Source organism: Notechis scutatus, chromosome 3, assembly GCF_049901735.1.
Source record: "Notechis scutatus isolate UNSWTSFEM ecotype Mainland chromosome 3, rNotScu1.2, whole genome shotgun sequence".
In the NCBI taxonomy this organism is placed as follows: domain Eukaryota; kingdom Metazoa; phylum Chordata; class Lepidosauria; order Squamata; family Elapidae; genus Notechis; species Notechis scutatus.
Window position 1 is genome coordinate 35,319,915 of NC_142011.1, and position 27,418 is coordinate 35,347,332.

Sequence of the window (27,418 nt, forward strand, 5' to 3'; positions counted from 1 at the left end):
CAGCTTATGATTTGTTTTTATGTGTCACCATTCTTGAATCTACCAGAACACTATTATAGTTTACAATACTGTCTGTTAAACTTTTTTGCCTTTTATGTTGGTTTTCTTTTTATAGATTACTTGGCACCTTAGTTATCAGCCTTCAGCAGTTGGTAATATCTGGACGACTAAACATCAGAGAGGCTCTTGTTGACAAAAACCACAGCATTACTGGGGTAAGTCATTTGATTGGTATTATAACATTTAAAATGCAAGTGATATGACCCAAGCATCTCAAATCAGCCTTTTGAGATATAGGACACTACCACAGAAACATTTCACTGTCTTTCTGTTGCTGAACATATCCACACAATAACTCATCGCCAACTCCAGTTCCTGGCCGCCTTTGGAAAACCTCCTCCGCCCCCTCCCCAGGCTTCAAGTTGTACAAAATACATTTTTCAACATATTTCTCCTGTCTTGTGGTTACTCCTCTTTCCATGTTGGAATCTGGTCAGGCAGAATCTATCTGGACTAGAAGGTAAAAAGGACCTTAAATCACAAAGGTCCTCATGGGTGGTAGCCAGCAAGGAGGAAGCAGTGACCTAAGCTTTTTGTACAAACAGCAGCCTACTAACTTTTTGAACAAAAAATCCTCCAACTATTTGGAAGTTATAATAGCTAGTCTTAAGTTTTATTTTTCTTCTGTAGATATATATTGAATTGGATTTGAGATATCAACCTCCGGATGGTGCTGCAGGAACATGGGTTGAGGAAGATTTTATCTACCAGATGAAAGACAGGTACTGGAATCTGTACTAAGAGCCAATGTATTCATTTTTAATATTCTAAATGATAATAGTATTGTTTTTTTAAACTAAAAAATCTATCCCACACCTAAATAGCTTTCTAATCAGAAGTCATAGAACACTGCTGAAATCAAGACATAGTCCCACAGTCTGATAAAGGAAGTGTGATAAATAAAAATGAGATAGTTTGTAAGACTTGTTACAAATCCAAACCAATGATGACAATTGCCACATAATTTTCAAGGTGGATCAGGTGTATTTGCAAATAGGCAAAAACTCAAATCAATCCTGAATGTGTTTTGAATTGGATTGAATGAAATAGGAGATAGAAAATTATAACTGTCTACTATATAGAACTTTAATTCCCAAACTGGACCATTTGTAGGGAAAAGGTGTTTTTTTTAAGTTATATCAATAATGACTTTCAACAGCCAACATTTGCTTTGCACTACTCATGTTTTATTTTTCTTTGTTACAGTTCTGAGGTTATAATTCGCAACCCAGGATTTGAAGACTTAGAGTAAGTAGCATATTCTACATATATGCTACTAGCCTGATACTGTTTATTAGTGCTGTAACAAGTATATGAAAATGAATACAGTCCATGTGATGGTGCAAATTCCAAGTTGTGTTCTTTCCCACCCATCCACCCACCCATGCCCTTTTTTGGTGCTTTTTGTTGCCTCCTTAGTAAGCTTTTTGGAAATGGTTTGTTGAGCGAGAATAACTAGCCCAAGGTCATGCAGCTGGCTTTACAGTTAAAATGGGACTAGAATTCATGGTCTCCTGTTTCTGGTACCTTAACTAGTACACCAAACTGCCTCTCAAATTGTAGAACTCCATGTTAATATTACTTTGCTTTGAACTCATATTTCAAGCAAATATCAGTGATCAACTCAGTAGTGCTCGTGGTTTGCAAGATACAGGATAGTATGGGATGGTAATGGTAAAGGCTTTCAACATAAAGCAACTGGGTGAGGTCATCTAATAGTACAGTGTGATGTCCAGCATTATATCTCCACCCCTGGTTCCCAATAAGTTGAACAGTAGGCTTCAACTCAAGCTTAGCAAGATTGAGTGGCTTTGGTTATGAAGACTGTCTGGTTCTGTGGGTGGTCTATCTTTAGTTTTTCATGAATTAGCACAACCTCAAATAGAACTTATGAGCAATTTGGGAGTCTCTCTGCATTTGCAGTTCTTGTGGCACCCATGGCTAGAATGGCCTTTGCATGACTTTGTGTTGTTGCATTAACTACACCCTTTCCTGAATTGGGATGGCACTCATGCCTTGTTCACCTCTTGAAAGGACTCCTACAGTGCCCTTACATTTAAATCTAATTCCCTGAAATCAAAGTTTCAGAGACAATTCTATGCATTATTATTACTTAGTAAACTGATTCATCTTATAAAGATTAAACCAGTGGTAGTAGCAGCAGCAATAGCAGTAATAAAAATACAACAACAGGGGAGTAATGTATGTAATGTTTTTTTTTTAATTTCAAATTGTACCCATTAACTCTGGAGATAAAAGAATTATGATGAGCATGCCATCCTTATGATTCTTAACTTCTGGTCTGGCCTTCAGGGTGGCTGATGCAAAACGAGCTGTTGACATGGATAGGAAGGCTGCAATGCTGGGCAGGAAGCTTGTCAAAGGTCTGGAGATGGATGATGAGGAAGACGATTACTACGATGTATCTGACATGGAGTTCTCTGGGATTGTCTTCAGCTCTGTAAAGAGGTACTTTCCAATCTGAGTAATGCTTCAATTTCTTCTCAGAAGAAAACAGACTTCAACCTGCTCCATTCCAGATACATTAAACTGCAATATCCAGCATCCTAAAGCTGCTCTAACTGTGGTGTGAAGATTTCTTTATTTCTTATGGATTTGAGGGCAAACATGTTTTCAGACTTCAGAAGGGTAGATGGGGTTTCAAATTGAATAGGCTTTCGCTTCAATATTTCCGTGCTAGCTCCTGCAGGGAAGAAAGAAAAGAGAAAGAAAACAGAATTCCTGTAGCCACATTTTTGGGGTAGGATGCGATCAAAAACTTGGCAAGTAAAAAATTAGTTCTCCCCGATTCGATGCACACCGCTAGCTCGTAGCAGGATAATTTGCAAGTTTTGACAATTGGTAAATCTGCTGGTCTAGCCATCTATTAAAACTTGCTTCTCTCCACACTTTGTACATTAAGTAATGTAGTTGGTAGGTGTTTTTCTATCAGTGAATGTTAGGGGTGGGGTGGGGCGAGCAAACAAAGGCTGGAGAAACCAACACTTAATTTTCATAGCTTCTCCGACGTTAAACCTGTCAGCACAGCCTTGCTCCTTGATCTCATTACTGGGGAAGAAGACAAGTCAGCAATGACATCAATGCAAGTATGTGGTCAGACAATTCTGCTTCCTCTGGGGCTGGAGGAAAGCTCTGGATGACAGCTTTCAGGCTACCTCAAAGGTGGCTAGAGGGTACTAGAAAGGGGAAGGCTAATATAGGTAGTCCTCAACTTACGACCACAGTTGAGCCCAAAATTTATGTTGTTAAATAAAACATTTGTAATTGTTAAATTACTAACTTGGTTGTTAAGTGAATATGACTTCCCCAATGACTTTGCTTGTCAGAAGGTCACAAAAGTGGATCACAGGATCCTGGGACATTGCAGCCATCATAAATATGAGTCAGTTGCCAACTGTCTGAATTTTGACCATTGACCATGGGGATGCTGCAATGGTCAATCTGTTCTTGCAAATTAGGTATAGATGTCTCCTTTCAGTTTTCAGAAAAATGGTCCCAGTAACCATTATCACAAACAGAAGTGGTAGTAGATATATTTACCTACTTACTTAGGCTTGTATGTTGCTTGTATCCCTGAAGATTCAAAGCAGTTTACAAAATTCTTTCCAGCATAAGGAATTTTTTTTATTTAGTATGTACTTATATTGAAGCACAGTACAAATGAAACTAGTACATCAGTAACACCTAGAGGAAGTTTTGTTTAGTAGATTACACCAATGTACATTATCCTGATGTTTACCATCATAACAATCCTATAAAATTAATCTGCTGTGGGCAGATTACTCAATGAGCTTGTATTTGACTGAAATTAAACCCATTGTTTTAGCTACTACAGTGCATTGTTTTGTCACATTGTGTAATTTAAATGTAATAGCACTATTACATATCTTAACGGAAATTTAAATTTAAATACTTTCTTTTCTTAAAATTAAATGTCGACTTACTGTCATTATCCTTCTGTTAAAACAATATTAACCAAGAATACATCCCAAGTAAAAAGTGTCTTGAGCATCATTAATGAAATTAATTTAGTTCTTTAATAGACTTTCCATTTCTACAAGCTGTAATCTTGGGGAAATGTCTGCATTCATACCGGTAGATTTGAGTAAGCATATGGCTATTTATTTATTATCTTTATATTCCATTGTTCTCTGCATTCCAAAACTAAAATAACAATTCAAATAACATGACAAATAAGATATATAATTAATGTTGGACCTTCCATTTTAGTCGTTCTAGGGCTTTCTCAAAGTGGGATCTCAATGCATCTCCTAGACCGCGGAACTTCCAGGTGATGTACCTGCCACGTTTACTGTGAACTTTAATTTTATAGCCATTTTGAACCATGGGGTGCATTTGAAATAATGAAAGGATGTTTTGGCATTCACATAAAATAGCTATTCTGGATGGAGGTGTCCCTATGTCACAATACTGCCTCTGATGGGCATAGCATGTCATAAATAATCCAGTCACCCAAAGGCAAATTTGTGAAGTTACTTCTTGCTTTTCCTGTAGTCCCCAGTGATGTCACTTGTTAGCCCAGTTTATCCTGACTTTTTTTTTTTCTGCCAAGTAAGCAGACATCCAAAGAATGTACAGGGCTGTTTTTTACAAAATAAGTTTATGCAATCCAGAGCCATGCTTATCAATAAAAACAACAGTAGAGCTTAGTAGTATTTTTGTTTTATTTATTGAATATAGCATTTTTATTTTATTAAAATCAGGTGGACAAAAAGTCTGGCAGACATATATGCATAGTAGACCTCTTAGAGTCTCTGCCAATAAATCATTCAAAAGAATGTTCTGTAACTCATATTTCTTACCAGATTTTGAAAACCACATATTTGTTTATAACCTCCATTAATGATTGAGCAATAATTCCAGTAAACCTGAAAGCAAAAGGAAACATTGACTGATTTTTACAAATCAATAAGTTGTAAAAACAAACAATGAATGCTGGAGATTTGACTCCAGAATCATTCAAGCAAGTAGTTGATTAAATTTCTCTCACTTTTACTGATATATCCATACTGATTATAGGAAATATATTGTCTCCCTAGATTGGCATCAACATAATTGAAGCTCAGAAGTTGGTTGGAGTTAATATTGACCCTTTTGTGGTAGTGAAAATTGGAAGTGAGAAAAGACACACAGCAACACAGAAATCTACCAATTGTCCTTTTTACAATGAGGTATGCAATTAGAAGAAAGTGTACATAATTTTATTTGTCAATCTAATGCATGTGAGCATAGTTAAGTAGCCTATTATTTACCACAAATTTCTTTAGCTTTAGATTTCATTTTTGATACAGTTATTTAATATATTATGAAATTTACCAGATTGACCTGAAAACTATATACAAATTAAGTAATTGTTCTATATGTACTGTAGTCAGATGTTCTTATTAAGTAACTCATATATGTGTGTTACTATGCAATATGAAGACACAATAGATTAATAAATAAAAATTATAGTTTATCAGTATATGAGGTAAATATCTTGCATAAATAGAATTATTCATAGAATAATAAAGTTTGAAGGACTGTTTAGTCCAGGGCTCCTCAACCTTTTCTTGCTCATAATATTCTTCAGATCTTCATTTATTTCTTTGATCTCCTTGTTGAAAAAATGTGTTTTAGCATACACACTGTTTATTAATCTATCAGATAATATAACTATAACTAAGATAATAATGATAGATAGATAGATATACTATATATAAAAATTACAGTAGTTAACAAAACAATTCCCTGTAAATATATTTCTGTAGTACTACACACAAATTTTTAAGATATGAACTGCAGCAGCATAAGGCTTCCTAGAAATAAGACATGCCCCCCCCCCCCTCGAAGAGCCACATCACCCCACTGAAAACTGCTGATTTAAACCATTAAATCCAACTCAACTCCTTGCTTAATTCAGGAATCTTATTTAGAATATTCCTGAGAGACAACAAAGGAAGATCTGTTTAAACACATCTGCTAAACAAGAGTCATAATCTATTTCAGAAATAGATTCCAATCTCCAAGGACTCTTACTTTTAGGCAGGTTTCCTAACAATTAGTCAGAATTTTAAAGCCCTATAGAAAAGGACCTTCCATTTAGAAACATCAGGACATGTAAGAAAGCCCTTTTCTTGTGTATCTTCTTGTTGAAAATATCCTGCATAGTATTATATGATACTGCTTGGCACACAGTAGAATTTAATTCTTACATGAAATCTAATATCTATATTTTTTTCTTTTTCTTCCAGTATTTTACTTTTGATTTCCATGAACCAAGAGATATTCTATTTCACAGATTGATAGAGATTTCTGTAAGTATACTAGCTACTATGTATGGGGTAGAAGTGAGATGAGGGTAGATGACCAATGGCCTTACATCATATCATGAAGTGAGCAATAAATGAAAAATACAATTTCTCATTTATTCTTCTAAAGTTGCAGCTATTCTTTGTCACAGATCAATAAGAGCTAATCATATTGTATTTTATCACGTAGGCAGCTATTAGAGTTGTATAATCTTTACTAGAGTTGTATAGACTTTACAAGAAATATATTATTATTCAGATGTTTGATATTCTAGGTTATTAAATAATTCAATTAAACATACAATTATGAAAAGAAATACTTGGTAAGTGATGCTACTGAGAAAAAGAACTTTGACTTATGGTCTTGTAGAAACTAATTTGTAAAACTCGTTTCAATTTCATTAATATCATTTAACTTGGCTATGATTGCTACTTGCCATCTTGTTTGAACCCAGTTATCAGCTGTTCAGTGACCTCCCTACTTTCAACCCAAATGCTAGGCTCTTCTTGGCAATAGTTGCCTTCTGTGAGTCTCTTGTTTGCAATATGTCTTTTGAGAAATACCATTGTGTTCATGTACAGGTCTTCCATTCAAAGAAGATTCCCTTCCTAGGCACTCTCATAGGCATTTTCAAGATAGATCTGGAGACTGTATACAATCAGCCAGGTACCGTACCCTAAGACTGCTATCATGCTAAAAGTTGCTTCTTAGTTCTCTTTTGCCATTGCTTTGAATTGCCTGCCTTGAGTCCATTACATGTTCTAGCATTTCATTGTGATTTGATCCAAAGCTAATCAATCTGTTTGAAATGGATTTGTTCATGATAAGTATCATTCACATCCAACAATGTCTAACAAATGAGAATTAAAAACGAGCTCTCTCAGTATTTGGTCCCTTGAAGAAGGTCCACGATCAAGATTCTCAGCTGAGAAAAATTGAGTTGGGTCATTAAATCTGGCCAATATTTTCAGGGCTGGTTGAAGACTTCTTGCTATATGAGGTTGATCACATCATGTTTGTGAAATTTACCCAGCTGGCACTAAAATATATTAGCAATGAATTTGTTTCATTTTCACACTCTGCCCATATCCTGGAGCACTTGGTACTTCACATTGCCTAATTATCTACCTTCTAAAATCTGGTGTCATTTGAGATTAGTACACCAAGAGTTTCTCAATATATGAGATCGGTGCCAGGTTGGGATTGGTGCCATTTGATTCTCATAGAGATCTTTTAGTAAAAGTCTATGTGCTCTGTGTTTTAGCTTTCTTTATAATTGATCTGAAGAGCTCTACTAATTTCTGGGGAAGCAATAACTCAGAGGTGTCAAACTCGCATTGTCAGGCAGTGTTACATGATGTTTCAGGACTTTTTCCCCCTTTGCTAAACCAGACAGGGGCGGATGTGTTTATATGAATTACATGACCTCCCATCCTACACTAGTAGTTCTGGGTGGTATATGGAGATTAAAAACACAAAACTTCACAACATACAACCCTCAGGCAGCCAAGGATAAACAACAACCCCACTCACAAAAAAGCACATCAACAAAAGCAGAACTCATCTAACCTTCTTGACCCAAACTCCTAATAATCTAAATCAGATCCAGAGAAATTGTGATCCAATCATTTTCTCTTTGTGTATTTAGACCATAGGTTCTACCAGAAGTGGGCTGTGATTAATGACCCAAAGGACACCAGAGCAGGAATTAAAGGCTTTGTGAAATGCAACATATCTGTCATGGCTCGGGGGGATGTAATGGGTTCCTTTCCCGCCTCATCCAGCAGTCAGAATGAAGACATTGAAAAGTAAGTCTGTGGTGGTGAAAGGTGTATGGAATGTTGTCTTATGGAATTAGTAATAAGAGGATAGTTTTCTTACTCCTATGGGCAAAAATAATAATAATCCAGAAATGCAGGGCTTAATCAAGCTTGAGAAGTTTGCTTTCTTTATAAATTGTATTGTTTTGCACAGGAAAGGACATTAGCATTCTAACAGAGTGAATTTCTGGTCTTTTCTTTCTTTCTTTCTTTCTTTCTTTCTTTCTTTCTTTCTTTCTTTCTTTCTTTCTTTCTTTCTTTCTTTCTTCTTTCTCACTCTAAAATTGTTGTCTGTCCTCTTTTGCATTTGGGATCTTTTCCTTGTCCCACTATCTGTACAGGCCACCTATCATTTCCTGAGTGCAAGAATGGATATCATCTTCCACCCACGGCCATATTTATTTTGAAGCTCCATATGAAAACTGGTTTTATGTCTTAAACTATTTTAAGCCTTTCTAAACCAGGCAAAGGATCCAAAATACCATAAACTCTGTAATGCCACTTTGGTTTGATTTTTAAAAAGTGGGAGGGAGTGATTGAGACACTTGCCTACACAAGACTAGTAAGCAAAGTTTGCCTTCTCTGCATGGATGGGAAGGGCAAGAAGCAGGACAAGTCACCTAACACAGGTTCTGATGTAGCCATATTCTGGACTGGGCACCAACCCACAGCAGTCTAGATTTGAATTTTTAAACTCAGCTTCAGCAATAGTTGGAAGCAGTAACAAAGATAGCTGGGTCTGGCTTGCAATGTGGACTTCCAAGGATCATTGCTCCTAACTGATAAAATATCTTCTTTTCAGGAACTTATTGCTTCCTAAAAAAGTTCCAGCTGAGAGACCCTGGGCCAAATTCTGCATCAAAATATACAAGGCAAATGGTTTGCCCAGTATGAGTGCAGGAATCATGGGTGGCTTTTCAAAAATTGTGAGTGAGAAGAAAGTCTTCATTGATCCTTACGTGCAGATTTCTTTCTCTGGACAGCAGGTAATTCTATTTTTTCTGCATATTTTCTTATTGAAAGATTCATGAAGCAGACGGATCCATTCAATTTTAGTACTGAACTTTTTGAATAGGTCATGTAGAAAAAGACCAAACATTAAGAACTTAGGAAACAGTATGACCTAGTTAGGATTCCTCTAATTTCTGGTTGTGGAATAAATTCCAAAGCTTCCCTAACGTACTTATGCTTAGACAACTTTCACTAATGCCTACAACTTCATTTTGTTCCAATCTCTTAGTTTTACAATATATAATTAATAGAAGCCCAATGAAGGATTTGCTGATGGTGTAACAGGGGACATAAGGCTTTTCCTACTACTGAGTTAAAATGTTGTCTGTCCTCATCTAAGAGCGGTGTAGTGGCTCAGTGGTTAAGATGTTGGGCTCGTCAGCTGGAAAGCTGGCAGTCCAATTTCAAGACTCAAGCGTCACATGATTGGGTGAGCTTCCACCCTTGCCCCAGCACTTGGCACCTAGCAGTTTGAAAGCATGCAAATGCTAATAGATAAATAGGTACCACTTCGGTGGGTAGGTAACAGCACCCAATGATGTCATGCTGGTCATATGACTGCAGAAATGTCTTCAGTCAACACTGGCTCAATGGCTTGGAAACAGAGATAAGCAACACCCCCTACAGTCGGCAACAACTAACAAAGTAAAATCCGCAGGAACTCCTTTACCTCATCTCATCCAGTTAGGCAAAAATATTGTTCCTATTGCCAATTCCTTCGCTGCCTTTAATGCTTCCATTCCAACCACTGCCAATCAATGACTGATAATGGACTACAAAGCAAGGCAACTTCATGAGAACAAAAGGAATAATAAGCATGATTGTGGGTGATTAAGTTGTATAGTAATTAGATGCAAATAGGGACATGAACACAGTGCAAGACTCTTTAAGCCAAGGATTTTTTTTCAATGCAAATTACTTTGTTTATATAGTTCTGATTTAGTGCATAAGCACTAAACTTAAGTTTATAAGAATCTAGAGATGGCCATAGAACGATTCCCCTTTAAGGAAAGGTGACATAGTTTGGAGTTAATTGTTTGTTTAAAAGATGGGTAAATGGGATATTTATCCTAGATGGGAATTCAGAGAGTTGCAATCTCAAGACATCTGAATGAGGTCAGGAAACGGGAAGGCTGGTCTGAACAATTCTGTGCTCCCTCACTCTTCTATTACTGCTTTATCACCAACGGAGTTCTTTGGTTCTGTACTTGTAATATTCTCTTATTTAGGGAGAAACATCAGTTGAAAGCAGCACTATAGAACCGGTTTGGAATGAACAAATAATATTCATCGAGATGTTTCCACCTCTTGTTCGAAAGATAAAAGTTCAGCTACTGGATGATGCAAACATTGGAGATGTTGCCCTTGCTACACATTTCATTGATCTGCAACAAATATCTGACCCTGGAAGAAATGGTGAGTTTGTCATAGACATTGTCTTATATCAGACCATAGTTCTGTGTTATCAGAACTGCTGTTTTAGTTGATTGCAAGTCTTTCCAAGGTATCAGGCAATATTCTTTCCAGCCTTAACCCAGGAAAAGTCAAGGGTAGAAATAGCAAAAATTAGCTTGGAAAGCAGAGATTTTGCTATTGAGCTGCAGGTCCTTAGAATATCATAGCTGATAGCGTATTTAGGAGGATACTATGTATTTAAACATTTTTGATTTTTTATTCTGTTTTTATTGTTACTAAAAGTAAAATTAGTAGATAGAATGTACCAAGCAGAATCAAATTGGGTATTAGGTGTTATTTTAAATGTTAATCTAATTAATTCAGGGAGAGGATAGAAAGGCATCATACTCTGATTAGTGGTTTCAGGAGAAATTCTTTTTTTTTTATTATAAGAAATGAGATAGAGGGATAATAAAGGATGGGCAAAAGATACAAATATAATGATTTAAATTAAGATGGATTGAATAAGATAGAATTATGAAGAATGAAATGTGTGGAGAAGTTTATATAGAAGATACAGAATGGTAAACAAAATAGGTAATGATCTGTAAGATGAGCATGAATATAATTAAAGCCCATATAAAGAGAGGTACCTGGGGCCAAGTTACTTTACTAAAAGATTTTTTATATGTATGTTTGTGTTTGTTTATGTCTTTGAGAGTATTGGTGAAACCTTGTAGAAACATAGAAAGAGAGTGACGATAATCAAGTCAGAAAGAAATAGATGAAATAATATAGAAATGTATTGTATAAGATAAGGTTTTATCTGACTTGTTAAATTTATAATGGAAAAAGGTTCAAATATGTAATGGTTGATGATGATTTGTTTGTTTTTGAAATTAATAAAACTTGCTTAAAAAAAAAAAGAATATCATAGCTGATATATGATGGTCTTTTACCTTTTGTTTATTACCCCATGTGTCTATTTCATTTAATTAAAAATTAATTAATAGTATCTTTTATACAATTACAGAAAAATAAAGAATTGGATCAAATTGCATTATAGCCATGGCAGCATGTATAAAGTACTCTGTAGGACTATTTTGACCATATTGTATAGGCTAATTTTATATGAAATAGAGAAAAATTTAAACAAAAGGTTTTACTTAAATGGTTCACAAAAGGTACTCAATGTTTGTCAATAAGAATTCCACAGGGTCGTTTACCAAGCTGGCTTTATCACTTTTGCACATCAGCTTAACAGATTTCTGGTGAACATTTGAGAAATATGTTAGAAATGACAATCACTTGACCCCAGCACCCTGCAATCATTGCAAATACATGTCAATTGTCAAGCCCCTGGATTTTGATTATTTGAGTGCAGGAATGTTGTGATGGTCATAAGTGCATGGACTAGTCATAAATCATCTTTCTCAGTGCAGCTATAATGTTGAAAGATCACCTGCTTAAAATAGATCACCAAGAAAGCATGACCTACTTCATTATTAAAATGGTCTTGTAAAAGTGCAAATCTGAACCAAGTGAAAATATTCAAAACCATATTTTCTTCCCACTAGGATTTAATCCCACTTTTGGACCAACTTGGGTAAATTTATATGGCTCATCCCAGAATTCAACCTTGCGAGATATACACAAAGATCTCAATGAAGGTCTGGGTGAAGGCATCTACTATCGTGGACGCCTTCTTATGGCCATTACAGTAGAGATTTTCAATACTATCCAGGCAGCGGAAAAGAAGCCAGCAGAAGTTCTCAAAGGGGCCTTAAGCAAACTCAAGTTGAAGAAGAAGAGTAAAAAGGCCAAAGAGAAGTCCAAAACTTCTGTCAAGGAGCAGCATCAAAGCCAGCCTAGTATTAGTACCACTGAAGAGGAGGAACAACCAAGTGAAGTGATTGTGGAGGTAGAAGACCTCCATCCACTCCCAGAGGTGAGTCTCAGTGATCATAGAAATCATAGGATACTGAAATTATTTTATATGAGGCCTTCTCTATATTTTGTGGTTTAATAAATGAGGGCTACAGAATTATTTCCCCCATTTAACATTTTCAATATTAAACTTTAAATGGTAAAGAAGTAAATACAAATAACTGTAATAAATTTTAAATATTATAAAACAATGTGATCTAAATTAACAAGATAAAATCCTTTTTTGGGGTAAAACATTACGCAATTTGCATTCTGTCACAGACAAAATGAGACAAGGACATTAAAAACTGTGAATTAAAAAGGACAAAAAACAACCCCCCCTTTTTATCCTTCCCTAGTTGAATATCAAATCTATTACAACAAAAAGAGGTTATTGCGGGGAAAAAGTTGTAAAACTCCAGCAAGGTGTTATAAAATAGGTCAGAAGTTAACTAGTCATAGATTTCTGTTTAAAGGTCCAGTTAAGTCTTTTAAAAGTTATGTATATTTGAAACTTAGTTTGCACAGCTATCGCCCATTAAAAAATTTCTGTTTATCTACTGTTATTTCCTTTCCATGTATAGAGGTGATCTTTTTCTGAGGACAAAATGCTCTGCCTTCTGCTAAGGTCTCTATATGTTACTAAGATCAACATCCTGAATTTTTAATAAAAGGAAGAAATTAAAAATGATTTTAGGTAGCTGAACTTCAACCCAGAGAAATTTTGGGGTGAAAGGGATTAAAATAATTCAGATCAGGTGAAAGGGATCTTGTAGGTCATCTAGTCCAACCCCCCAACCCCACCCAAGTGGGAGACCCTACACCATTTCTGACAAATGGCAGTCCAATTATCATTGCTTTTCCTGATCAAAGCATCCACCTGCATAAAAAGGAAGGCAAAGTATGAATGAAAAAATGAAATGGGAAGAAAACACTCCTTTCCTTTTAAAATTTGGATTATTATCTGTGTTCTACCAACCCCAATATATTTAGATGTAACACATTGTGCATTCACTCCTAAAGCAGAATTCAGCTTTCAGCTCCCACCCTCTAGACAAATATTGATGTTGTGTCATGCTAGAATACCGCCAAGACTAAATACCTTTATGTGGTTTTTGTGTGTGTGTGTGTGTGTGAGGGGGAAACACATTAAGTTAAAAAATAAGTTTGGATTAAACTGTGAATCAGTATTTTGTATTATCATAACAAAGAAAACTGAAAACTTTTTCTTCAGAATGCCCTCGGAGTGAAAGAAGAATTCCTTCTCTTTGCATCATTTTTTGAAGTGACTATGATGGATCCCTCAGTTGGTACCAAACCTATGAAGTTTGAAATCTCTATAGGTAAGTGACAAAAGGTTCAGTTCTTTTTATTTTAAATCAGTTTCTCTTTCTCATCTCTCTGCCATGCATTCTTCTCTTCCATCCTTTACTACAACTCTACAACTTTGTTACAGCTGTCTCTAAACTGGTGCCTTTCAGATGCATAGGCCCAGAACCACAGTACTGTTATGTTTAGAGAACATGGTCAAAGCCCATGACTTCAGGAAGTTCAGATTCCAGCAGTCCTTAGGTGGCACCTGCTGGGAAGAATGTCATATGACATTATTTTTCTATTTGGACTGAGCTCTGTGAGAAAGCTTTCAGTTCTCTTTATGAGTCCATAGCTTTATTTGACTTTAAGAGAGTAAGATTTTTATTCTTGTTTAGCTTGCAGCTGAGCTGTGGGTTTGTCTAAGAATTAATAACCATAAAATAGTTAAGGAATTCCTCATTGAGGGACTTACAATAAATAATAGTCTCTCACTATTGCTCTTCAAACAGATGAAAAAAAAATGGAAATACCTTAGTTTTCCTTGTCTGAGTTAGAAAAAAGAGGAAAGACATTATTGGTCTAAATTCAGACCAGATTTGGCTTAGATTTGGCATTCATCAACCTGACATATACTATGAGAGAGATGGAGCATATCAGTTGATACCCTTAGAACTACGTAGTATAGCTTTTGATACCATGGTTCATCGAGTGTTTAAACAAAGAGGAAGTTGGTAGCTTCATACTGTGGAAAGGGAATTTCACGAAGGCAGTAGTGTCACAAAAAACAGGAAAAGCCCAAGGGGAACATCAGGTCAGCCAGAAAACAAACTTACATAGGAAAAGGAATCAAATAAAAAGTATTCAAGAATCCCTATAGACAAAAGCCTAAGTAATTAAGAAAACTAGACAAATAGGAAAAGGAAACAAAAGATAATTTAGAAAACCCTTACAAACACAGGACATACCAAATAAGCAAAACAAACAGACAAAAGACACAAAATATAAATTACAAAAGGGACAGACAGGAGATTGACACAGAACAAATATGAAAAACTATCTTAAAGCTAAAAGAGATTACAGAAAACCAATAATACAATCTGGCCACCCTGCGGAGTTTGCCCTCCGGCGGAAATAAAGACAAACTCAAACAGGATTTGAAACATTAGGCACAAATACAAACACTCACACAAAATCAACTTACAAAGGGAGAAAAGGGTATAAAAAACCAGGGACTTACCATAAGAAGCTAGCTAGCCCAGGAACGCAGACTTCTCACTGTTCTCCGCCTTCCTGAAAAATAAAAAGATCCAGCTTTCAAGCAGTTGTCCGTATCCTTGCACCAGAGCTCTCCCAGCGGGAAAATTGAATCCTCGAAAGAAAGGCATTTTGACACCTTTCAACAATACTAATGGAATAAAGATGCTTTTCTAGCCATGCCAAATCAAGTGTCCAAGTATCTTCTGCCAAGTCTGAGTGACAAAATCTGACACAACAGCTTGTAGGACTTAGACCTAAACTTTCTGCAGGACTTCAATTTCTTAATAATCTATCTGTGCTTTCAGATTTTTTACAAAACAACTAGATAATATAATATAATAGTTATTCTCTTTTCAGAAACAGAGCTTATATTGTTCAACTATTTAGGAATTGTTAATTTTTTTACGTAGGATTTTTTTTAAAAAAACCAATCTTGACTATATGGCCATCATAAATGGCCAAAACGAACTTACGGAATTGGAGCCTTATACATTATTTAAGTTCATAGAGATAGGACAGCTAATAGAAATAGTAGATATTATGATTTGTAGATTACGTGTTATTTTTATGTTAAATCAAACAAAAATTCTGATATAACAGCATATTAAATGTCTATGATAACAAAGAATAAACATGTTTAACTTCAAGGGAACTATGGGAAAACTGAAGAAATTACTACCAAGATGTCTGTGAAAGGTGAGAAGGGAGAAAAGAGTGAAGAAAAACAGCCTTTGCTAGATCCCCTTTCAGATGAAGAGCTGGTTGTTGAAGTCATGCCTCCAACAACAACTTTGCTTGATAAGTCCATGACTGTGAACCAAAGACCAGAACCCACTGAATATGACAGGTAATTTCTCAATAGTTTTATCCCATTTGAATTTCCATATTTTAATTAACATACCATTAATTCCATTTCCAAAGAAACCAAGGTATCAACCTTAGTGCTCATTCATGGCCAGAAAATCTATTTTCAAAATTGAAATTTGCTGCCTCTTTATTGAGTAACTTATATTGCACCTGCAATATTCACAACATTTACCTGGTTTATGGGAGCCAGGTTGAATCTCACTTCTTGATAGCAATAAATTTTTGATGCTTATAGAAAGCTTGTTATATTTATGCTCCTATTCCGTCAGGAACCATTCAGCAGTAAGTTAATGTTTGCTATTTTAGGACCATCCTCCAATTTTAGTTCATGATAGAGGAATTCATTTTCATTTGTCATTTCATTTATCATGAGCGAGCAGTCTATAGCTCAGAAGCTGTACCAGGCCTTCAGCAACAAAAGCCACAGTCTTAGCAAAGATCAGCAGGCATGCAAGAAATTGACACTGTTTCCCTATTGCCATAAATTGTGGAAAAATTAAGCAGCCAGGTTCCCCCCTAGCTATAAAATGGCAGGAATCAAGTTGCTCATTTTCACAGCAGAAAATAAACAATCTGTAGTGAATCATTGGGAGAAAGAAGACTATGGATTGAGAAAGATACATGTATGTAAATGTGTATAAGAGAAGTTACATGTTATGTAACTACATGTATGAGCCATGGTGATGCAGTGGTTAGAATGCAGTACTGCAGGCTACTTCTCCTGGTTGCCAGCTGCCTGCAATTTGGCAGTTCGAATCTCTCCAGGCTCAAGGTTGACTCTGCCTTCTATCTTTCCAAGATGGGTAAAATGAGGAGCCAGATTGTTGAGGGCAATATGCTGACTCTGTAAATCACTTAGAGAGCATTGTAAAGCACATGAAGCGGTATATAAATCTAAGTGCTATTGCTTTGTGAATAAGGTGAATCTATGCAGCATTCTGTGTGACTCTTAGGGCTGAAAAGATTGCCTACCCATGAATCTGTGTCAGGTTCATGTAGCGGAAACAACTCTTCCTCTGCCCTGCAGGTTTTATGTTTATGTTCCTTTCCCCAAAGAAATAGCAGTTCTTTGTTCTATGTAGTTTCTCTACTGGGATTCTTACCAGTAATTAATTAGGGTTACCAGGTCTGAGCAACAGCTTTGCTGAGTAAGATAACGATTTGGCAGCCCAGTAACCCTAATCAAGAGAACTCTAGCAGGCAGACAAATATTAGTTGTTTATACAAGCTTAAGCATTTTCTGCATACCACTGTTAGCTCTTACAGCTGCCTCCCAATGCTGCATGAGAAGCCCTGTGTTTATGTATGGAGCTACTGGGAAGACTACACCTGGAGACTCTATAATTCCAACTGGATTGTCAAAATAGCAGAGCGTTTGGTAAAGTATCACTTTGCCTGAAACCACTGTTCAAGCCTGCTGCTTTCTCCCACATAATTAATTCCTGGGCACATACGTAATTGTTTGGGTAGAGCTAAATCATGGATCATATTAAGAAAATCTTCTTGATTTCTTTGCAGAATAATAATTCCTGTTGCTTCTGTGTGACATAATCTTTTGGTGCAGGGTATATATTATTCCTTCATTCTTGCAGCTCCCTCCTGTGAAAATTAGATATAATCCCTTTTCCATCTTTAAGTACCTTTTTTCTACCTTATTTAGCATTTATGTATTGAATTGATATGGTCACTCGCTGTTTTATTGAATGCATAGATTTACACTGGTTCAATATATTAAGTGCTGTTTTAAATTATTTAGTTCTGGGTTACTCTAGCAATACATTAATTATAAATACATTTTAGAAATGTGATTTTTGAATTTTACATGAACTGATTTAATTGTATATAATATGTAGAGCATAACATAATTATCTTCCTGGTTTTACATATTGAAATAAGTGGTTTAGGAAAATAGATGTTTATAACTGTACATTTCATCAAAACATGTTTAATAATGATTATTTTAAATAAGTTTATAGATCAATTTCATAGCTTTTTTCAATCATCATATCACAGAGAAATAGGACTATACAGTAATGAATAAAGTTCATGCTTCAGTACATTTAGGAATCCATCCATTATGTTAGTGTGATCTGTTTAAATGACCCATCATATTAAGCTGAGATATAATTTGGCTGGGTCTCTTTATTTAAAATAGCTGCTGAGTTTTGTTAACTTGGGTTTATGATTAAGCATGTTAGACGAGTTTAGCTTCTTTGCTGTCATAGGAGCACGGACTAGAAGATGTAGAGAAACTCCTGAGGAGACCAAAATCAAAAGCAGATGAGAGGCTTCGTCAGGTTTTGGAGGAATTTGTTGCTGGATGTAGGTCAGTAAACTTCTATTGCCTTTTTACTGGATGTAGGTTTATAAGTTTTATCTAGATCCACTCTAGAAATACAACTTTTCTACAAAACACTTTATTACAAAAATGGCACCTCTCACATATTTTATTTTTATTTATCAAACTTGTATGCCTCTCATCTCACCAAAGGTGATTCTAGGAGCTTACCAACATTGAATAAAATGCAGTACGCAACATTACAACAATAAATAAAGATTTTAAATTTAAAAATTCAATTAAAATAAAACTAAAACTAAGCAGAATGGAGAGGGAGGGAGCAAAGTGTGCATAGGGAAGAGGTGGAATATTTTCTACATCATTAGCCATATTTTGAAGCATATTCAAGTTTATCTTCTGAAATATAACTCTATAGGGTCCTGATACTTTTAAAGTCCATGTATTAATTCAGAAGGGAGAAAAATGGTATTGTTTCAGAACTTTTGTGGGATATTTATAGGTTAAATTGCTCAGAGCTGGATTTTGGGCTTACAAGACATTAACATGCGTTTTAAAAAGCTTGTGGGTAGTTTTGCAATTACAATTTTATAATATTGAATGCACACAGGAGCTCCAGTTTACTTGATATATGGACTTCATGCATATGAGTTCTAATTCTGCTGCAATTTACATCATTTGCATAATAATGCCAATTTGCAAGTGACAAATTATGTAATGTGCACCATTGGTGCTTTTTGGCTTATTACACATACAAAACCTAGAAGATTTATAATAGATGTATTGTCTTTATTTTGTTTAATCTAATTTAAATCCTCTTCCTGGACTTGTTTATTTTTCTCCTTCCTCTCATTTTACCACTGCTCTAGAAGGTAATTTGGACTGAGTGAGTGTGACTAGGCTAAAGCAACACAGGCAATTCCCATATCTAAGAGGGAACTAGAACTCATGATATCCTGATTTTTAGTCCAGGATCTTAACAACTACACCAAAGTCATTCTTAATTTCTCATTTGCATGAAATGTCATTTCTGTTTGTATTTCATTTAATATACTTTGGGATATAGTAGATATACCCTGGTCTCAATCAATTCATTAAAATGTAATTGCAATGTATACTGATTTCTTCTGTGTAGAGAGTCAAAAGTTATGGTGATTTCTAATTATTTGTAAATTTATGCAATGTATGTCCTCATAAACTAAAACTTAACCATGTCTCTGATTTCAGACAGTATTCTCTTAATGTGGACAAAAAACCAATGACTCGTCCAAATAACCTTGATCGATGCCGGATGAAATCCCTTCCACAAAACATTGTAAGTTAGGTAGCCAGACTATGTTCGTGTTGTAGATCAGCCTGATTTAGCGTCCTGCAGTTGTAAGGAGACATCAGATATTTGGAAGGTTCCAGGTTAAGAATGGCTGTTCTAAAGAGATAAAATGCTTGGCTCTACATTTCAGGAACGAACTTTGAATGCTGAGTGTGACATTATACCTAAAACCCCAGTGGTCTGTTAGAATATTGCTTTTCAGAATTTCTCTGAAAAGGGCCTACAAGATGAACCTTCTAGATCAATTAAATCCAGTTCATTTAGGCTTTCTATTTGAAAATATCTTATTTTTTGGTTGAAAAAATTATTGCAAGGGAGAAAAACTTGACAAAGGAGATCCAATTAGCATTCAGTCATACATATAGCTTCTTTACTACCACCAATCAGAATTTATATTTAATGAACTCTACCAGGAACTGGAACTCCTCTGTAATAAAAGCCTGGCTTGGAATGAGAATGGGAAAAGAAAATTATCTTTATCTGGGGTATCTGGAAGGGGAATCAGAAGAGTCAAAATGGTGGCCACAACTATGCTATTGAAGCCCTACCCTTTTTTACATGCTTGATTTCAAAAAGAGGGTGAGAACTCAAGTCTGATTCTCTGCGTTGATAAATATCTGATTAGCTGAAGACATCGCTTTCTTGATGTTAAAACAGTTTATTAAGAGTTAATATTCTAATTCCTGACTTATTTTATCACCACATGTGATTACAATGAACACTTCCTGAACTTTCATTGAGCAGTCAGTATGCATAAAACAAATAATTTATTGCCTCAATTATGAATTTGGCTCTGGATCAGTTCCTATATGTGAAAATATATTTTTCTTGGCAATATCCCATGTTGAAACCTATCCAATTATGAAGAATTGTTTTTTTTTTCCTGGCATGGGGGCTGCCTTAAAAATTATGGTACATCTGTGGAAGACAAAATCTACATCCGATTTGCAGTCAGGGATTGTAGTCTTTTTTTTCAACAAAGGGGCAAGGAAAAATTTTGAGCAATATGGTCAAAATGTTTGAAGTTCTGTTAATAGAATAATTTCCAAGTCTTTTTAAAATTTTGTACTCTTATGCTTTTCATTGTTGAAGTTATCCTGGTCCTTTAATGCTGTTGCATATCTTTAGACCTTTCCTTTGTGCATTAATTTAGCATAATACATTTTTAAAATGACATCTTTGTGTTGCATTCAGATACTTTATGCAAAACAAGGACTCCGCATAAGGAAACGACTGACGAGGCTCAACATCAAGGAGAAAGTAAATGAGACAAAGATAATCCTGTCAAAGTTGCGCTTCCTGGCTAAAGAGGTATATAATTATAGAATGAACGGTATAAACACAGCTGAGCAGTCAGTTTTTATATTTATAGCTTTAGCATTCCAAAAACAGGAAATAGAAATGAAGTTCTGTTACTGTAAAGGAGAGGAGTAATTTCCTAGAATGTGCTAGAATTTTCTCATTTATGTTTAGAAAGAGGAAATTCAAATCCTCTTGATGGGAATCTTAAAAACATTTTGAAGAATCCTGGTAAAGTTTTACACATCACTAGACATCTGGGTGGCCTGATCAGGATTTGAAATTACTGCAAGCATAGCTCCTAGTGCTTTCTAGAAATCTTTTGTTCCCACATTATTGCCTACTACAATTCAATTAATCCTACAGTCAAGCTATTCTCCAAAGCACCTGAGGGCAGGACAATAAGCAATGGGTGAAAACTAATCAAGGAGAGAAGCACTAAGAACTAAGGAGAAATTTCCTGATAGTTAGAACCAGTGGAACAACTTGCTTCCAGAAGTTGTAAATGCTCTAACAGTGGAAGTTTTTAAGAAGAGATTGGATAACCATTTGTCTGAAATGGTATAGGGTTTCCTGCCTAAGCAGGGGGTGGACTAGAAGACCTCCAAGGTCCCTTCCCACTCTGTTATTCTATTCTATTCTACAATTTTTACTTACCATTATATCTTTTTCTAGAAAAACACATTTAAAGTGTTTATAAGTCTGTACTGTCTCTGTGAATATACAAAGAATAGCTTGCACAAATAAACTTGCTAATTTCAACAAATGAAAAAGGGTTTTTTTGTAATTTGTTTTGTCATCTTCTTCAGCCTCAGTGTACTATCCCTGATGTCCTGATCTGGATGTTTAGCAACAACAAGCGTGTTGCCTATTCAAGGATCCCTGCACAGAATATCCTTTATGCAGTGGTGGAAGAAGAAAAAGGCAAGAACTGTGCAAAGATCCAAACTGTCTTTCTAAAGGTAGACATTATTCATTTCATCATTAGCTGATGAACTAATCGTTATTCATCATTAAAGCTAGTTAGTTTTAAAAAAAGAGGATTAATAATAATCAAATCAAATCTCTTTATTATAATCTTTAACCAGCCTTCCCAGTAGAAATAGTTTAATTCAGAAATAGTTTCAAAATAGTTTAATTCAAGAATTCATTATTGGGGGAAATAAGACAATAAAATAAAATAACATCTCAACTACCTTTGTGTAATTGTATGACTTGATGAAGATATTTGACCATCTGATTTGTTAGTGCAAGGTTAGCATCCCTTAAAAAGTAATACACATAGCATTTATTATTATGACTTTCAAAGTTAGAGGTAATTGGGGACATCAGAACATAGCTTGGCCCATCATAAAAAGGGCACTTTATGAAAACATGAATAATTAAATTTTGGGGTGGTGAATGTAAATTAAAGAAAGAGCAGGATAAATAGTAAATCTTAATCGAGCAACATCAAGGTAGTAATATTGTTTGGGCTTAAAGGTTCCAGGGTCACGCACTGAAGAGATCTTTGCAAAACTGGAAATCTATATGTGGCTTGGGATAACAAAGTATGTGAAGAACAGTACTGCAGATCTTCCAGAAGAATTCAAACCCATCTATGACAAGACACAGAAACTTGCAAGCATTCCAAAATATTTCCCACCCATCCAACTCAACAGAGATGGTGAGTTTATTGCTTGGGGAACCCTGGAAATCGAATAGAAATATAATTCAGATGACTTTTTTTTCTACTACAAATAATCAGAGACATTATTGATTTGTTCATCATTTTAGCCATAATGGCAATATTTGGTCTATCGTGTGCTAATATCATGTGAATTAGGTGAATTAGGCTACTATAATCTGCTCAACAAAACATGGTCTAAGGCAGGGGTCCCCAACCGCCGGTCCGCGGACCGGTACCGGGCCGCGGAACAAGCCTTACCGGGCCGCTGGTTGCTGGGCGCCGCCATCTTTTTGGTAAAAAAGCAATTTTTTAAAAAAGATGGCGGCGCCAGCTGGTGAGCTTTTCCGGGTAGAAAGCCATTTCTACCCGAAAAAGCTCACTAAGCGCTAGCGCCGCCATTTGACGAAAAATCACTTCCGTGACGTCACCGGAAGTGATTTTTCGTCAAAAAGATGGCGGCGCCCAGCTGACGCCGGAACCGGGCCGCGGCGCCCAGCTGACGCCGGAACCGGGCCGCGGCGTCGAAAAGGTTGGGGATCCCTGGTCTAAGGAATCCAGGGTTAATCTTAAATGTTATTGTTGCTAGTGGATGTTTCTACTAAATGTACAATTTTGGTTCTTAGAGCAGCATTCCCCAAGTGTGCTCTCTTCTACATTTCTGTACAGTCACTTTTGTAAGAATTATTTTTCTGAAAACTTTCTCAACAGAAAGTTCATTCTATTTCACTGGAAGCCATTGAATGATTCAATTACACCCAATACAGAATCATATCCTAATTAGCAGATGGCATTGTCTAGCTCAGTGATCCCCAACCTTTTTACGCCGTGGCCCGGCACCGGCATCAGCTGGGCGCCGCGCCCGGTACCGGCATCAGCTGGGCGCCGCCATCTTTTTGATGAAAAAGTGCTTTGGTGACCTCACGGAAGCTTTTTCATCAAAGATGGCGATAGCGCTCGTGAGCTTTTCGGGTAGAAATGGCTTTCTGCCGGAAAAGCTCACCGAAGTGCTGGCGCCGCCATCTTTTTGATGAAAAAGTGCTTCCGGTGAGCTTTCTACCCGGAAAAGCTCACTGGAAGCGCTGGCGCCGCCATCTTTTTGATGAAAACGTGCTTCCGGTGAGCTTTCTACCTGGAAAAGCTCACCGGAAGCACTTTTTCATCAAAAAGATGGCGGCGCCAGCAAGCCAGCGGCCCGGTAGGACTTGTTCCGCGGGACCGGTACCGGTCCGCGGACCGGTGGTTGGGGACCCCTGGTCTAGCTGACCTGGGTTAATCTAAGAAAGCTAAGCAGGATTCAATGTGGTTAGTATTTGGATAGAAGAAGATCAAGGAATAGCTGTAAAATAGAATAGAAAAACTCAAATACATTCTGTGGGAATACACAGATTATTTCTATATAGTAAATAAGTACATACAGGTAGTTTTCATAGCTGACCATAATTGAGACAGCTGACTTGGTCACTAAGTGAAGTGGTCACTAAGTGAAACCAGAACTGTGCTTATCTTTTTTCAGTTTCCCTTTGCTTTACAGACTTGCAAAGGTCATAAATACGAGGATTGGTCAAAAAATTATTTTTTCATCAATGTTGTAACTGCAAACAGTCACCAAAAAAGGCATAACTGTTTAGTTCCCAACTATATGGACATGTCCATGAAATCATCAGAGGTCAAGCCCAACTTGAAAGAGATTTAAGCAAATAACTGATAGGAAAGGGCCATTTAGAGATACCCTCTGAAGCTGACATGTCCAATTAGATAGATAGATAGATAGATAGATAGATAGATAGATAGATAGATAGATAGATAGATAGATATAGATAGGAAGGAAGGTAGGAAGGTAGGAAGATAGAGATAGAGATAGAGATAGAGATAATCACAATTTAATGTTCACAATTGGGACCAGCAACTGAGTAGTAAAATGAGGCAGTTGCTAAGTAAAAAAACCACTTTGTGTATGATTTTATTTAAGCTTTCATTTGCTTTACAGATCTGCAAAGGCCCTAAATGTGAGGCTTAAATAAAGTCATAAAGTTACTTTATCATCACCATCATAGCTGCAAACAGTCACTAAATGAGGCAGTCACTAATTGAGGACTAGTATTGGGATTGGTAAAGATTGTCCTACTTAAATTCTGTTCAAAGACAGGTTTGAATTTCTTACAAGGTGAAAACAGAAGTGAAGGAGTTAAAAAAAGAGTAGTGCATTATGCAAATATATGGCTGGGATTTCTCAATGGATACTATGATTTCATTTTTTAAACCAGTTATTTATCAAGACAATTCAACACTTCCTTGTCAGTGTACTGGCATGACTAATGCACAATATGAAGTTAGTATTTCACTTGCAGTTATAGAATATGAAAAAAGAGAATGTAAACAAAATAAAAACGTTTTAAAAAATAAGGTAGAGATATTTCTCCCTCACATGAAAGATGTGAGTAGCTAATTTCTGTTGCACTGAATATATGTCACAAGATATCTATTATGTTGCGAAGTATGATCACATTCGAAGTATGATCACATTCTTTACCGCACTGAAAGCAAGCACATAATCAAATGCGGCAGTTTGTTAGTTCACTGACAAGGCTGCTGACTCACAATCTATGAAGTCTGGCTACATTTTAAATGAATGAGCATCTGGGGACAATTTTTGTATTGTAGCTAATATCATTATTCCTATTTAACATGGCAAGACATCATTTTATTTCCACCTTGGTATAAACTAGTTAGAGAAGTACCTGTAATTCTCAAGACAGCCATAATCGAAATCTGTGGATATCACATATAACCTATTATTGTGGAAAATCTCTTTCTCTCTGTCTCTCTGTCTCTCTCTCTCTTTTAGACTTCAGTTACTTTCAGCTTCGGGCCCATTTATATCAGGCAAGGGGAATTCTTTCTGCTGATGAAAATGGCCTTTCAGATCCATTTGCAAGAGTGGTGTTTTCAACACAGTGCCAATCTACAATGGTAAGAATATTTACAGACATAGCAAGTAATGCTACAGATCAATAATACTGAAATGACAACATTTCTCCTCTTCCCCTCCCCCCACACCCAGGAATGCCTGTACTGCTCCTGCTCCTATCTGCTGGCCAAATATTTGCCTCCTGTTTTGCAACAACATCCACAGTAGCTGGTTTCTGACATTCTTTTACTTATGACATTAATTGCAGGGGCATCCATGGGGGTGAGATAGAGTTGTCCAAAATGTCAAGATGGCATCTATGACCATCTGGTTGAAGCCCCACTCCTTTTTTATGTGCTTTCATGACTTTTTAAATTCCTCTACTGGTATCCCTATTCCAAAATTAAAAATTTCTGCTTTCTACTTATTAATACATCATCCTTAGACTTCAGTTCATCAAACTGCTGTTAAACTCCTCCTCCCGTTTTTTTTTTCTCATGGAGGTGGGCTGAGAAATAATGACTGGCCACAAATCACCCAGTGACTCCTATGGCCATGAATGATTTTGGACAGAGCCTTCCTGGTCTTGGTTGAACACCTGAACCATTACCTATATATATCATATCTATTTCTTTGTTACATTTATACCTTGTTCTTCCTTCAGGTGCTCAAGAGGGTGTACACAGTGCTCCCTTTTATTTTTCTTCCAAGAAGGGCACGGTGAGATAAGTTGGGCTGAATAAGACTGAGAGTAGAAACCTGGAGTTTTCAGTCCTAGTTCCACACTTTCACCACTACACCTCATATAATTCATTAATATATTTGTATTATATTTCCATGGTTCATACCATACCTCTGTTAGAAGAGTCTCAAATGATTGAATGAGTTCACACTGGAGAAAATAATCCATAAGGTATCTTTTCAGTTGTATGTATTTTTCTTTCTTCTTAAAATGTGATACTAACTTGAGTAGAGTTCAAAGTGGAAGAACCTAGAAAAAGACTGGGAAGGAAGGGGAGGAGCATTTTACATGAGAAGAGTCAACACAGCCTAGATGTGAGAAGTATGAGAAGGAAACGTTTCGGAGAGACTTACCTTAAATAATTCACTGTAAATCTGGCTGGGAATTAAGTTTTAGTTGCCAAGATTATCTTTTTACTATTTATTCTTTACTAGAATCATACATGTTTTTGAAACCCATGTGATTCTTGCTTGTTTAGTTTGGCAGCTATTGCAGGGCTTAATCCTATTTAATATTTCCTCTCCAAACTATTTCAAATTTCACTTTCCATTATTCCTTGCTCACTTCAGACTTTTTTTTTACTAAGGGAAAAGGGGAAAGACAGATGTTATTTTTTTCCTTCTGGCAGAAATAAATCAATTGAGAATGAACATTAGTGAAAAAGAGAGCGAAGAAAAGGCTATGCTCTTCTTTGTCACAGCTTAAACCTAGGACATTTCCATATGTGATGTTTGCATCACTTCAAAATCAGCTCTAAATCCATGCAATCCAAATAAGCCACATCTGCAGCTGAGCCAACCTATTTTCAGATCAACTGCATTGTATCTGGATTGCATTGAAAGTGATTCCTCTTAAAAACACTGAAATTCTGCAGAATTTGTGGGTAAGATATTTTCATATTAGGGGCAATGTGAAATGTCTTTCTGCCCTTAGATCCAGTATATAAGTTCCCCTCTACTCCATTCTCATAGAATTTCAGCTGCTAGGCTCTGCAGGTCTTTTAAATATAGGTCAGAGGCCTTAGGTTTTGTAATTTCCAATGTTTAAATAGTTTTTCTTTCTTTCCTTCTTTCTTTAAATGTAATAAATTAAAGGCATAGGTGGAAGGCAGGAGATTGAATCAATACATTTTTGCACTCTCCTATTGGCTTAGATCTGAGGGAGCAATAAGATGTTCTTAGTGGTTCAAGG

General features: G+C 36.2%; 1 protein-coding gene and 1 long non-coding RNA gene across 2 annotated transcripts in view; one reads left to right on the top strand and one right to left on the bottom strand.

Annotated features, from left to right (window-relative positions):
- The window catches only part of LOC113423691 (fer-1-like protein 4), a 56,402-nt gene that overhangs the window by 4,984 nt on the left and 24,000 nt on the right, over nucleotides 1-27,418 (top strand). Inside the window, exons 4-24 of the mRNA XM_026685206.2 lie at nucleotides 116-215; nucleotides 691-782; nucleotides 1,267-1,308; nucleotides 2,374-2,529; nucleotides 4,312-4,372; nucleotides 5,142-5,273; nucleotides 6,336-6,398; nucleotides 6,975-7,059; nucleotides 8,042-8,201; nucleotides 9,016-9,199; nucleotides 10,454-10,640; nucleotides 12,197-12,567; nucleotides 13,780-13,888; nucleotides 15,765-15,963; nucleotides 17,241-17,361; nucleotides 18,209-18,309; nucleotides 19,507-19,594; nucleotides 20,804-20,920; nucleotides 21,718-21,870; nucleotides 22,391-22,574; nucleotides 25,423-25,547. Coding sequence (XP_026540991.1) covers nucleotides 116-215; nucleotides 691-782; nucleotides 1,267-1,308; nucleotides 2,374-2,529; nucleotides 4,312-4,372; nucleotides 5,142-5,273; nucleotides 6,336-6,398; nucleotides 6,975-7,059; nucleotides 8,042-8,201; nucleotides 9,016-9,199; nucleotides 10,454-10,640; nucleotides 12,197-12,567; nucleotides 13,780-13,888; nucleotides 15,765-15,963; nucleotides 17,241-17,361; nucleotides 18,209-18,309; nucleotides 19,507-19,594; nucleotides 20,804-20,920; nucleotides 21,718-21,870; nucleotides 22,391-22,574; nucleotides 25,423-25,547 — 2,830 coding nt within the window. The remainder of the gene's footprint in view (nucleotides 1-115; nucleotides 216-690; nucleotides 783-1,266; nucleotides 1,309-2,373; nucleotides 2,530-4,311; nucleotides 4,373-5,141; nucleotides 5,274-6,335; nucleotides 6,399-6,974; nucleotides 7,060-8,041; nucleotides 8,202-9,015; nucleotides 9,200-10,453; nucleotides 10,641-12,196; nucleotides 12,568-13,779; nucleotides 13,889-15,764; nucleotides 15,964-17,240; nucleotides 17,362-18,208; nucleotides 18,310-19,506; nucleotides 19,595-20,803; nucleotides 20,921-21,717; nucleotides 21,871-22,390; nucleotides 22,575-25,422; nucleotides 25,548-27,418) is intronic.
- LOC148131139 (uncharacterized) lies at nucleotides 2,259-26,483 on the bottom strand. Its single transcript, XR_015748476.1, has 4 exons — nucleotides 26,339-26,483; nucleotides 15,097-15,149; nucleotides 4,905-4,970; nucleotides 2,259-2,764 (listed from the first exon to the last, which is right to left on the bottom strand). It is a non-coding gene; the product is annotated as an uncharacterized LOC148131139 (long non-coding RNA).